The 14,144-nt window shown below is 22.2% G+C and overlaps 1 protein-coding gene and 3 long non-coding RNA genes across 4 annotated transcripts; 3 read left to right on the top strand and 1 right to left on the bottom strand.

Moving 5' to 3' along the window:
* The first annotated feature begins 1,289 nt into the window (after nucleotides 1–1,289).
* LOC135144367 (uncharacterized) lies at nucleotides 1,290–1,797 on the top strand. The gene is made up of 4 exons (XR_010283116.1): nucleotides 1,290–1,372; nucleotides 1,430–1,545; nucleotides 1,615–1,652; nucleotides 1,734–1,797. It is a non-coding gene; the product is annotated as an uncharacterized LOC135144367 (long non-coding RNA).
* A 5,573-nt stretch (nucleotides 1,798–7,370) lies between these two features.
* On the bottom strand, nucleotides 7,371–8,026 carry LOC135144362 (uncharacterized). Its single transcript, XR_010283113.1, has 3 exons — nucleotides 7,935–8,026; nucleotides 7,583–7,654; nucleotides 7,371–7,439 (listed from the first exon to the last, which is right to left on the bottom strand). It is a non-coding gene; the product is annotated as an uncharacterized LOC135144362 (long non-coding RNA).
* A 2,799-nt stretch (nucleotides 8,027–10,825) lies between these two features.
* Nucleotides 10,826–11,754, top strand: LOC135144377 (ATP-dependent RNA helicase DHX8-like). Its single transcript, XM_064076422.1, has 5 exons — nucleotides 10,826–10,922; nucleotides 10,986–11,122; nucleotides 11,176–11,283; nucleotides 11,333–11,460; nucleotides 11,562–11,754. The coding sequence occupies exons 1-5, from the start codon at nucleotides 10,826–10,828 to the stop codon at nucleotides 11,752–11,754; spliced, it is 663 nt and encodes a 220-aa protein (XP_063932492.1).
* Nucleotides 11,755–12,646: 892 nt separating this feature from the next.
* LOC135144365 (uncharacterized) lies at nucleotides 12,647–14,082 on the top strand. Its single transcript, XR_010283114.1, has 3 exons — nucleotides 12,647–12,733; nucleotides 13,328–13,384; nucleotides 14,023–14,082. It is a non-coding gene; the product is annotated as an uncharacterized LOC135144365 (long non-coding RNA).
* The last annotated feature ends 62 nt before the right edge of the window (nucleotides 14,083–14,144 follow it).

A 14,144-nucleotide genomic window follows, 5' to 3' on the forward strand; every position in this document is an offset into this window, starting at 1 on the left:
TATAAATAAGTAGCAATCTATTCAGTAGTTACTTACAGTCTTTATTTAATAAATAATTTTGATAACTTGAATTATTCTAATAAGTCGGTAATAAACTTATACTTTTTCTTTTACACAAAGTGCCAATTATAAGCATAAACATTTTAATTAAAAAAAATTTTTGTCACTTTAACTAGGAGGTTGAACAAAACATATGAAATTGTTTTTTGCACGTTCACATATAATATAACAACTTATTCAACAATTATATATATTACTTGAAAAGCTTATTTTTCTAGGAATTAATAGTATTTAAAAGTGCAACATAATTATGTTCGGTACATAATATATAGATAGTATTAATATTAAACAGACAATAAGATATATTAGTGACTGCACTGATCACATTTAACTAAAATTAAAAAATAAATGAAAAAAATTTGTTTCAGCCTTTTACGATCGTGTTATATTCGAGACAATAAATAATCTTTGCTTTACAAACTATAAAACACACTGAAAAAAATTATTTTATGTAGCATTTAGCATATAACCGAGACGAAAACAATATGAAGGAATACAAAGAACTTTAAGGGATTAAATTAACACAGAGGTAAAGTTACCTAAGACTTTTTTTTGGTAAAAAGAAATATAAATATGAAACTTTATCTAGATGGAATTGTTATTATTACTCAAATTTTGGTTCCACTCATTATATAAACATATAAGCGTGAGAAATTTTAGAAAATAAGTTGCTTTCAAGAAAAGAGGCAAAGGCAATAAGATGGTTGTGTTTAACTTTTAGTAAAAATATAAAAGTATTATTATTTGTTTAAAGAGGGTAATTCCTGTTTATAGAGAAGTATATAAGAATATTTTAATTAAAAAAAATAATATAATAATCGTGAAAGCAATAAATACGCTAGTAATAATTTAAACGGGTACTAGTCGTGTGATGCCAGCGGTAAAAGAAGATTTTATATATACAGCACGACAAAAGCATTACCTTTGAAAGAAAATGTTCAAACCTCATATCAAAAACTTTGTGACATCGAAAAATAATATTAAAGATTGACCATAAAAAAAAAAAAAGAAAAACTGAACGCGGAGTGCAGAGTAATGGTAAGTAACAAAGGCGAGGGAGGAAGAACGCGGGAAAGCGTTTTAATGCAACGCGCCACAACTACTCAACCAGTAACTAAATTCTACAAGTTATAAAATAGTATTAAGAAGCTTTAGTAATATTTAAACATCTCATTTTAAGTGGAGCGCTTACAATACCACTCTTGTGTACGTATATTAATAAAGTTGAAGTTTAAGAACAAATTACAAAGTGCAAAAAAGCTCCTTTAAACAATACAGCAGACCATAACTTTATTTTGATAACCTTAAAGAAGTATGTTTAAGTGAAAGTGAATTTTTATATTACTTTTAGATTTTATCTTAATTAAAGGATGGGTGAAAGCCATATTAAAGAGCTTCTTGTTTTATCTGAAAAGGGGCTACATTTATTAAACAGTCTATTATCTAACGCCACAAGAATACTCGGTTGTCTTTCCAAAGCAGAAAGTACCCAATCATTATTGATTCTAAGTTTATTATAAGTTGGTAAGAAAAGCTTGTGTATAATTAAAATAGAATTAAAAGAAGAATTTCTCGACTCCGGCAGTTCGCAGGTTATTTATTTAAACTTTTAAGTGCACAGTGGCTGTATATAATTTTAAATTAAGTTTTAAATAACGTTATAATTTCCAAAGCTTGAAAAAGGTTTTCACTCTTTTGAACAAGACGCAGGCAATTTAAAAGAAACCATTCTTAAAATTAATCACATTTCGAAGGAAAAAGAAGTTATTTTGGTACATTTTAATTCTAGTTTTTTAATAAAGTTGATTAAAAGAATTTATCTTTTTTTTTTTTGCTAAAATTTGCTTTCTTTTAATTTAAAAGTAGGACTTTTGCTCTCAAATATAACTAAATACTATTCAGTTATTTAAAATAACCATAAAAAACTCATTTTTTAAGTGTAATTTGAAATTTATACATATATTTTTTTTTACTAATTTTAATACTTACTAAAGTCAAACGCTTTTGATAATTTAAATGTCGATCCAAATATTACACAAAGTTTATTTGATTCCCTTATAAAAGAGCGTGTTTCCTTATTAAAAGTTAAGTGGATGCATTTATAATTTATTAGATATGAAATTTAAAAAAATTTAAGATTTCTAGAGAAAGAACTGAAGTTTATTCACGGACAGTTCAGGAACTAAGGGATCTCTGCTTCGTGTTGAGTTCAACTCAGAGCGTTGTAGCAGCGGAAGAGTGTTCTAAATAATTTATTAAAATTGTCTGTATTAAAATTTAGTTTTTATAATAAAGATTGATTGATAACTCTCTTCAGCGAAATTTGTAAAGTAAAAAAAAACGTTAATTGATTAATTTATTTTTAGTGTAGTCCACATTAAAAAAATTTTTAAATTTAAAGCTGTTAAGAAAAGAGTTTAAGAGAATTAAAAAAAATTATCCAAAATTTTCTTTAGGTTGCATAAAATAGTAAACAGTAATACTAAAGTTAGAAATTCCTTAAAAAACCAATTTTTTTTTCCAAAATAAATTTTAATAAGAACGCTAAATATAAATAATTTCATATTTGTTTCCATTCATGCTTTAACATAAAAGTCTTCCGTAACTATTTTTTTTTTGATTATAACCGCTTTAAAGAGATTTAAAAGAAGTGCCAAAAACTTTTTACTGAATTTTTTCTTGAGAATACACAACCTAGTTTAAATATCACAGAATTAGAGAAATTATAAAAAATTAATTTGCAAATTAATTTTTTTAAAAAAACGCAGAATAGTTTAACACCAACAACGACCGAAAGGTCTCTGCAAGCTTTTTTTTTAATCTTTTAAATTTGATGTTTTAAGGTTTAAGAGAATTTTAAAAAAAATTCTAGAATAATTTTTTTACTAATAAATATCGTAAGATAGCTAAAAAAGTTTATTTTCTATTTAAATTTAGAAATCCAATATCACTTTATATAAATTTTCTTAAATAATTATTATAAAATAGAAAGTGCAAAAATAATGTAAATAAATTTATTAGTATATTTATTACTATAACTGAGTATATAATTTTTATTTATTTCTAATTAACTTTTAAAATTTTTAAATACGATTTTTTCGTTTAAATTTTTATTGCATTTTTTATAACTGCGATTTTTTAATACCACGCGAAGATGAACTTTTCAAATTGATTTTCTAAGTCTTTTATAAGGGAAGCACTTTAATATTTTTAATAATATCCGAGTTGATCAGACGGCTTTAAAACAATCATTAAATAAATTGTTACCGACAACTACTTACTTTTTTATATAGAATTAATTTTATATTATATTTAATTTAAAAAGTTTAATTTTAATAGTAATACGGTAACCAATAAGTTAAATTTGTTTAGAAAAAGAAAATTTTATTAATTGTGTACATAAAAATTTTACTCAAAAACTTAACACGATATTAAACAATTTTATTAAGTTTAAAATAATAGCGGTTAATTTATATTTTATAATATAATATTTATTTTGTTAATAAATTTTAAATGTAAAAATTAACATATTTTAACGGTTAATTAATTAATCTATTAAAACTTGATTTGAAGATTATAACATTTCCTATTTTATTTAATCTTTTAAATTAAAATTTAACTAATAGAAATGAAATAAAGTTGTACTAAAAAAAGTTATTAATACAAACTCGACAAAATTGTACACAGGTAATTTAAATTTAGTTAATAGAAAATTAAAATAAGGCGATTCACAGCCCTTTTGATTGTCGACTCAGTAATTGATAAAGAGAAATGCCAACTTTTGATCCGCAAATGCTAAACATAAGAGTATTAAAGTTCTGATAAGTCGTGTGTTCAAACCACATGTTCACCTGCTGATGTACCACGTGACTATGCACGTGCTTCGTATCATTATTCACTAAAGCGGGTGCTGCCTACTTTAAATCAAAACTCTTGCTTTCTAATGGACGCTACAGTTTTACACAGTGTGAAGATTGAACTTATTTTGAGCGGATAATACTAAAATATATCAAGCTAAATACTTAAATATAATAAGTAAATAAATAAAAAGTAAATTATTATTATAAATGATAACGACAACAATAAATATATATCAAATATAAAATAATAAACATAAAATAAAAAATTAATGAGATTTAAAAAGTGTGTTCTTAAAAATAATTTCTGTGAATTTATTTAGTTTAAAATACTGTTTTATACTGCCATCTTTACACTCTAGAAATTGGAAAATTTCAAGAAAATGTTAATCAAAGTAAAAGTTAAAAAATAAATTTTAAAGATTTTTCAATAGAAATTAATATTAAAATTTTAAAACACATTTGAAGATTTAAATGGAAAATTCTGCAATTTCATTTTACTAAAAATTGAATTAAAATAAAAAATTTAATAGTATAGAAATTTTTAAATTTTATTTTGAAAATATTAAGTGCTCTGAATTCGAAATTCAACGTTTCCGCTTTTTGCAGTGTACTTTACTCCTTTTAGGGCGGAATAAGATTCTTTTAATATGTTTAACTTCTCAATCTAAAATCAAATTAGAAATTAATTTTTTTTATAAAATTTAAGTAAAAATTTTTTATACAAAATAAAAATTATAGTTAAAATATTTTATAACTATAATAAAAAAGTTAAAAAGTATAAGAAAAAACTATAATAATTAATGAAATTTATTCTTCTAAACTTTAAAGTATTTATTACTGAGTTTATAAATTTGGTAATAAAATCTTTTGAATCCAAAATTATTATAATAAAAATTTGTTGAGCGTTTATATAATATTTATTATTTAATTTATCAACTTTATATTAAAACCTTTAACGTATTTATGAAAGATAATATTTCCTCCCGCATAATCTTAAAAGAAAAATTAAAAAGTATAAAATAAGGTTTATAGGAAAATATAAAGTTTATTGTTTAAAATTACAGAAATAATAAAATTTGCGTTATGTGATAATTTAAATTAAGAGTTCAATTATAATAAAGTTTAGCCAAAATAGTAAAATTATTCATTAAAATTATATATATTTTAAAAAAAAAATGAAAGTTTCTTTCAATATGTAAATATCGTAATCTGATTTAAAAAGGCTTCCATAGTAGAATAATATTTTATTAGTCATAAAGATATTTTTTTTAAGGTAAAAATAAAAGTATAAAAAAGATTTCTAAAAAAAATCGTATAATATAAAATTTGATTTAACGCAAACCAATAAAAGTTAAAAATTATATTAAATAGTTTACAAAATTAAATTCTTATAAAAATATGAATTTTTAAGTAAATTTCATAAATTTTATAGTTTAATATATTCAGTGCGATGACACATGATAGTCATATAATAAGAGTACATGGTACAAGCACGTGAAAAGGCACGTGGTAAGGTCACCGGGGTATAATGACACATGGTATAACACGTGATTTATCAAAGTTAACTTCTATAGTATTTAAAATAATAAAAGAATAAAATTGTCTTTATTTTCAATAAAATTTCCAAAATATTATTTATTTAATATTAATGATATTTTTTATAATTTTCTTTTTTAATTAAAATTTAAACAAAATTAGTAAATTTCGCAGAACGTTTGAAAAAAATTTTTTTTTAATAGAATACAATTTAAATCTAAATAAGAAATTATTTTGTACTTTTAACGTTTTAATAAATTATAAAGCATAAAAGATGAATTTAATAATTTTTTAATAATATATTCCTCTTAAGACAGTAAAATACGCAAATTAAATATATACTTAATTTTTTTTTTTTGTAGTACTTTTTTTACATTACACATGTAAAGTGTACTGAAAAAATTCACGTTATTGTAGTTTTTTATTGCTCAACTTGTTATTTTACAAAAAAAACTTTACTAAAAGTATAAGGAAAAAACTTATTTTAAATTTAAATTAAAAAAGTATGAATTTAAATTTCTTTAATAACATATTTTTATTAACACTAGATTTTTTAAAAAAAAACTGATAATCTACCTGATAATTTTAAAAAAAAAATATTAATTTATTAAAAGTGTGTGTACTAAAAAAATTTACTATGAAAAGAAAATAAGTCTACAGTAAAAAATTTATAAATAGTAGAAAATAATGTGTAATATAAAAATCTACTTTTGTATAAAAAAATTTATAAGGATCAAAAGTAAATTAATACTTGAATGATATTAATATATAATGAAAGTTAGCATTTTTTTCGATTAAACAATTTTTACTAAAAAATTTTTTAATAATAAAAATTTAAAAAAAGAATAAGTTACCATGAGAAGTATTCTTAAAAACAATTTAAGCCAAATTACTTTTCATTAATAATAAAGACTAAAAAAGACTAATAAGAATAATAATAATAAACTAATACACCCTCATTAAAAAGGACTTAAAAATAGTAATATTATTTTAAAATTTATAAAGATACAAGAATTTTTTTTTTACCTGAATTCCGGAAAAAGTATACGACGAAATGCTAAACTGAACTTTAATGGAAGTATTAAAAGATAAGGGAGTTTCTTTATCCTGTAAAGTTATTAATAATAATAGTACATATATAATATGAAGTAAATATACAAGATTTGAAAAATAAGCTATCATAGTAGCCATCTTTGCTGTAGAAACTGTTCCAATTTCCCAATTAATATTATGAAGCAGCTGAAGTAAAGTATATAAATAAATAATATATTAAAAAAATAGAAATTAGAAATAAATATATAAATACTAAAAAAATTTGGTATAAAGATATTAACATGAAGAGAAATATATAAAGTATTCATAAATAATACAAATAATTAAAAATTCTTATATACAATATAATAAATAATATAATAATAAAAACTATAATGATATATCACGTAGTAAACCCCCAACTTAAATTATACGAATAAATAAATATTATATCAAATTATATAAAAAATTGTATATAAAATAGTATAAAGAAGTATAATAATTGATATAAACTAATATTAAAAGAGTAAAATAATTTACGAGTATAATAATTAGAAATAATAGTTAAAATAAAAAATAGATAGTAAAATAAGAATAATAAATATATAAATAAGAATAGTTACCGGATCAAACGCATATAAGCCATGTGTAGCTTTAACATCCACAATTTCTATAGATGAAGGGAAGAAAATAGTAAAGATTACTTCATTACAGTTCTAAGTTATATAATAACAAAAATAATAATAACGACAACAACAACAACAATAACAATAATAATAATAATAATAATAATAATAATAATAATAATAATAATAATAATAGTAATAATAGTAATAGTAATAATAATACTTTTTCTGGGGGAACGATATGGCTCCGCATAACGTCAACTTTCAAATGAAGGCTGTCACCCTGTGATTTCCACGAATGAGAGATTTGCAGAGGTAATGGAAACTATAAAGAAACATGTTTATGTTTTTTAGTTAATAATATATGTAAATTTAAAAATATTTAATTTTTTTTTAAGGATTTAGATTGTAACGCGTAAATTTTTTAAAAAAAAATGCAGATCAAAAATCAAAAAAAATTTAAAATACCTTATCTTTTTCAACAGAGTATTCCATTAGAGCAAACTTTCCTTCCGGTGGAATAAAAGATAATACGCGATTCTTATAAAAATTATATAATCAAATAATTAAAAAAAATATAACCATAAAAACACCAAAAAAATTAAAATTAAACAAAAAATAATAAAGTTTAAAAAAAGCTTATATTATATTTGGTAAAATAATATAAATCTTTATTTTTTATGAAATAAAACAGATCTTATAAAAATATGAAAAAAAAAAATTTAATATATAAAAATAAACTAAAAATTACATACAAAATTAGTATGAAAGCTTCCACGACTTATAAACTATTTATTAAAGAAATATTAGTAAACTAAACTTTTTCCCATTTCTTAAGACGAACGCAAGGATGGAAGGCCAAACTGTGAAAAAGGCCGGAATTTTTAAAGGAAAGAAAAATTTCGGGTACTCCCTTAAATTAAATAAAATTAAAAAAAAATTAACGCAACCAAATTTCAATGACTAAAAACCAAACTGATAACTTTGCATTAACAAAAACTTCTCCACAAACTTTACTAGTTTTAAGGTCGTTATTCCTATCAAAAATGCAGTAAAGCTAAAAAAATATAATTAATTTAAAATTAAACTTTTTATATAATAATACTATTATTATTATAATGTAAAAGTTATATAAACTTTTAATTTGTAAAATTTACATAATATATATTTAATTTTTATTCTATTTATTTAACAAAAGCTATTTATATGTTATTAAAATAAGTTTTACTTTAAAGTAAAATTTATTATATATATATTTATTATTTTTCTACAAATGTAAATGTTACTTATATATAAATACTATTAATATTTATATGTTTTTAAAAATTATTTATGTATATTATAATAACAATAATTATCATGAATACCTTTTCAATGATGTCCACGTAAAGATCGTTTGTCGAGTGCCACACTCGAGCTTTTCTCCAAGGAATATTTAGATGACGCCTATTGGGGGGTTCACTTGCCCTTTACATGAAAAAAAGTTTTCAAAAAAGTTTTTAATAAATTTTTTTTTTAGAAAATAAATAAAGTTTTTAATATAAGAGAGTTAAAATCCGAACTAAAAAAATTCATCAGCTATAATATATATTATAACATTTGAAATTATCTAATAAATTTTTTAAAATTTTTTTTCTAATATTAAATATTGTTCAAAAAGACCAGCCACATATTTTTTTAAAAAAAAAAAAATGAAAAATTTTTTTATAAAACAAAAAATTCTTAATGTTATTATAATGAATTAGATTTCTTTTAAATAAAAACTTTAGTGTTTTCGATGACTTTGTTAAAAGAAATAAGCACTAAAGTTATAAAAAAATTAACTTTTGGTTTTTTATAATTAATTTTAAAAAAGGGAATTTCATATTTTTAATAATAATAGTAACTTATTTTCTGAGCCGATAAATATATTTAAAGCTTCTCGAACTAAAGAAGGGGGTTTTACGATTTCCTTTAAAATGTTGCCTTCAGTACAAAATGGAAAGCCAAAATCCATCATCTCTCCTAAAATCTACGTTGACATAGCTTTAAAAAATTGAAGGAAGTTAATTTTTATATATAATAACCTCATAAATAACTAATAAATTATTAGAAATAATATTGGGTTCACATTTTCCAAAATAATCGCATATAAGATCCACACACTTATGAAGAAATTCATACACAAAAAGGGGGGAAGCTATATTGTTGAAAAGACTAATATTTACAAGTTAATATTTATAAGTGCAGATTTACTTTCTTCTTCAGCCACCCCCACAAACAAAAGTTCGCACCATGAAACAGGAAATAAAAAATATTTTGAGGACGTAAGAATTAAAGGAATGTTATTCAAATCGGAATCTTTTAAAAAGGGTTATAATATAAAAGTTAATGAAAACTGTTTTTTAAGATCAAATCTAGATAGTGACCTACTCGCAAAAATTCTAAGAGAGGTCCACAAACAGTGGAAGGTATAACTTTTTGAAAATGTTTTTCAAGAAGGATTTCACCTGATGAAAGTAATATATATAAACTGTTCAACATACTTTAACTGCTGAAGGCTGAAACAAAGGTTCGACTCTTAGCTGTAAACGAGCGACTGCAGCGTATTATCATCATACGCCAATAAACACAGTAAAACTAATGACTTCTTCACCATAATTATTTATTATAAAAAAACTTAATTATATATTTGCAAGTCACCAGTAATAAGAAAAATCAGTTTATTTTCTTAGTTTTTCTTAATATCTATAACTAGCTTAAAAAATTTCGCAAGTAACTAATATTTTTAACACAATGGATCAATAAAATAGTTCCTATAAGCTATAAATATTGATTTTAAGTATTGCTAGTAGTAAAGTAAGAGCTATAACTATCTGGGCACATAAATTGAAACTAGCAAATAAACTTATTTCCAAAATTCCCCCATTCGGTTTCAGTAAAAGAATGTATCCCTAATAAAACTTATTTTGGTTTAAACAGGTAAAAAAGGGTTGTGCACCTCAAAATTTTTTAAAACCAACAATATATATATATATATGTAAAAAGCAAAGTGCAACGGTCTAACAGTTTGATAAAAACTACATAATAATCCAGTGATTGGGGCCTTTAATAAACTTAAATAATATAAGAAACTATACTGAAGTATTGTAAAGCTCAGGGAGAATTAAAAAAAATTACTTATTATAATAAGATTTCAATAGTTTCGGGTAGTAAAGGTCTTTTCAAATATAAGCAAAGTGGTTACGTCTTTAGCTTTCACGTTTAAAGCTATAAAAACTTGCAGAAATTAGTGTTATAAATAGTTAAAAGAGTTTTTTATAATATAATTTCCGGTTTATAAAGTTTTTAGGCTTTTAAATAGTTACTTTTAAAAGTATATGATTACGCCTATAATAGCTGGATGTTGGTTAATATATATAAAACAGAATAAACTTATAGTATTAATAAGCTGTGAAAAATAGTAAATGATTATACAAGCTTAAAAAACTGTTAAAACCAAATCTTGTTTTTGCTAATGCATAAAATATGTGTACAACAAAAAAAATCAAGGTTTCTCTATTATGTCGTTTAAAGGCTTTGTGATCAGCCTTTACCGAGGGCCACGTGATTGGAGGAGGCAAGTTCATGGTTTTGTGCTTAAGAATTCCTTAATAATTCCTAAACTTTTTAAAAAAATTTTACATCTTAACATCATAGTTTTGGCTTTTATATTTTTATAATAGATGTGAAATGAATTCCACCTTGTCAGAGTTAGAAAATTTGCAGTTGATTTCTAAAATCTGTACTGAATTAGAAAATCATTTGGGCTACAGTGATAAAGTTGCTGGTTATTACTTTGGTTTTTTTTAATTATACAATTTTTTTTATTGCTTTATTTTTATGTATATAGCTGAGTTTATTATATCACTTGCTGAAAGCTGCAATACCCACTCTGAATTTCACGAAAGACTAAAGGAAAATGGCGCTGAATTTAGCGATACTTTTTCTGCAAGCGTTTGGCGTTTGTTTAAAGCTTTAAGGCCCACCGTTAGTGTTTTCATAAACTTTTCGTTGAAATCGTTTTACCTATTCTTATTTAGGAACCAATAATTTCAGAAGTTGAGAAGAAAGAAGATGATATAGAGAGGCGTAAAATACTGTATCCCGGGCTGGCTATTGCTGATGCACAACCTATTCCTTTGGAAATTGTAACTGATTTTTATATTTTTCTATATTTAACTTGTATCCTTTTATAAGCAAAAAGAGAATGAAAGAGCGGCTGCATCTGCAATGGATCAACTTTCGGCTTTATCGACCCAAAGTTTTGCTGAGGAGCCAAAAAAGAGAAAAGAAGATAGACGAAGAAATAGAAGTAATAGCAGGAGGTAACATATTGAACCGAGAAAAAAAAGGGAATAGTTTTAGTAGTATCAATAATATTTCAAACCTTTTGAAGTAAATAGTTTTGTTTTTTAAATTTATTAAGAGGACGGGATTATGAAAGAAATAAAAAAAAGAGCAGAAGTAGAAGCAGAGGAAGGCGGTCTTCTCGGCGCGATAAAAGCCGAGAAAGAAGCCGCAGGAGAAATTATAGAAAAGATTCGTTTGGACGGAGCATCTCTCTTGATCGCGAACCCGTCGTTGGAAAAATTTACAACGGAAAGGTTTTCATATCTTGATATATATTCTTCTTTTACTTTAGATCTCCATTTATTAATTTTAAAATGCTTATTCTTTACTTTTACATTACTATTATGGCGAGTTTGTTTTAATTTTGTAATACTTTGTTAAAATTTTTAAATTATTTTAAAGGTTTTTAAATTGCATATTTTTCTTATTATATATTGAATATACAATTATTTTTATTTAATTTTATAAATTTAAACCTTTTTTACTTTTTATTCTTACTATAAGGAATGTATATTTACATACTAAAAAGAATTAACTAACTTTTTTTTATTTCTTATGTAATTAAGATTGTCTACATATATTATTCAATAAAATTTAATTTTGAAAATTATTTTTAATAATTTTGTTAGTAATGTAAAACAAAAACTATTTTGTACACTTCTTACTTTAATAATAATAAAAAATTTCTATATTTTCGAGAACAAAATTTATGTAAAGCAATTTTAGATTTTCACTTCTTTTTTATTTATGGAAATTGTCAAATTTACACCTATTTTTTTTATAAATTATTATTAAAATTATTATTTTATAAATTATATTATTTAAATTATAAAACAAATTAATAATTGTTGAATTATAATTAAAATTTAAATGAATGTAACACTGAATCTGGTATCCCACTATAGACTAATTTTTTCTATAACTGTTCGTTTATTCGTACTAATAAAATTTAGGAAGCTATTGTTTAACGTTATTTTATTTTAAAAACCTTAAAGGATTGTAAAAAAAAATTTTAATTTTCACTATATCTGCATTATTTATCATTAATGAATGTAGTTTTTGATATTTGTATTTAAGTTTTTATTAACTTTTCCTAAAAAGAGAAATATTATTTAAAATTTTGTTTAATTTTTAATTATTAATTTATTTTAGATTACTAATATTAAAGAGTTTGGCGCGTTCGTCCTTCTTGAAAATGTTGAAGGTAGGCGAGAAGGTTTGGTTCATATTTCAGCCATTCGAAATCAGGTTTAAATAATTTATAATCATTTGGTTTTAATTTTTTATCATTCTAAATATATAGAATTTTGTAATCTTAAATATTTTTTTATAGAGCCGTTATATCTTATTATTTTTAGTTATTCATGTTTAATTTAACTTTTCTTTTGAAAGTCTTTCATTTGAAAGTTATTTTTTTGTTAATTTACTTTTTTTATAAAAAAATGATTTTTGTATTAATTTATAACCTCTAAGTTTTCTTTACATTTCTTTATATTTTTTTTAGGTTTCTTTTTTTGAATTTTTATATGATTTGCATTTTGGTTTTTTTTTCGTCAGAAGGGATTACATTTTATGTTTATTTTTATTTTTCCTATTACCTATTAATATTTTTAAGTTTTTATGACTTTTTTTATTACTTATGCTTATGCTTATTTTTTTATTTGAAATTTCTTTAATTTTTATTGATTTGCTTTTTTTTTCTCAATTCTATCCGCCTTTACCACTTTTAAAATTTTGTGAGCAAGTTATAATAATATTTTTATTAAAGTATTTCTATATTATTAATAATACATATAAAGTTTAATAGTTTACTAAAATTTATTCTAATTTAATTTTTATTAGGAACGTATTATGAATATTCACTCCGTTCTAGAAATTTCCCAGCGCGTGAAAGTTAAAGTAAATATTTTTAATCTAATTTCCTTTATTGTAAAAAGTTGATAAATTTTCACGTGTTGGGCGCGAGTTGCACGTGGAGAGCTTATGACCACGTGTATATTATATCCTACTATTTATTAGAATAAAAAAAATGTGTAAACGTTCTTTATTATATTTAGATTTCTGCTTATAATAATTATTATATTCTTCGTTTTTTTTTTTATTTATTTATAGAAGTTATAATTTTTTATATAAGCTTTTATTAAGTATTAAAGTTAATAAAGCAGATATAAATATTTTTACTTATTATTATTTAATACTCTTATAATTATTATTTTGTAAAGTTTTACTAAAAATTATAATATAGCTTAGTTATTATACATTTTACTTTTCTTTTTATATTATACTTACTTATTGCTCATTATTTATGACTAGTTATAATTATTATTTAAAATATTGTCACAAACTTTTTAATCTTTTAATTTTTTATATACATTTAGGGTTTAAAGTTTTTTATATAAAAAAAAGTTTTTTTTTTATAACCTCTACTATATTTTATACGCAATTACGTGTTTAACTTGAATTATATTCATTATCATTATTATACTCTACATTCATTAGTATAATATAATTATTATTTCACATCTGTTTTGCTTAAGGTTATAAATATATCTGGTGGAAAAGTTTCTTTATCGATGAAGGACGTTGACCAAAACACCGGCAAACTTATTAAACTATTTTTATTATCATTATTATTTTACTTTTATTATTGTTGTTAATA

The sequence above is a fragment of the Zophobas morio genome, unplaced genomic scaffold (assembly GCF_036711695.1).
Source record: "Zophobas morio isolate AGI-343-1 ecotype UQ-CSIRO unplaced genomic scaffold, CSIRO_AGI_Zmor_V1 ptg000099l, whole genome shotgun sequence".
NCBI classification, from domain to species: domain Eukaryota; kingdom Metazoa; phylum Arthropoda; class Insecta; order Coleoptera; family Tenebrionidae; genus Zophobas; species Zophobas morio.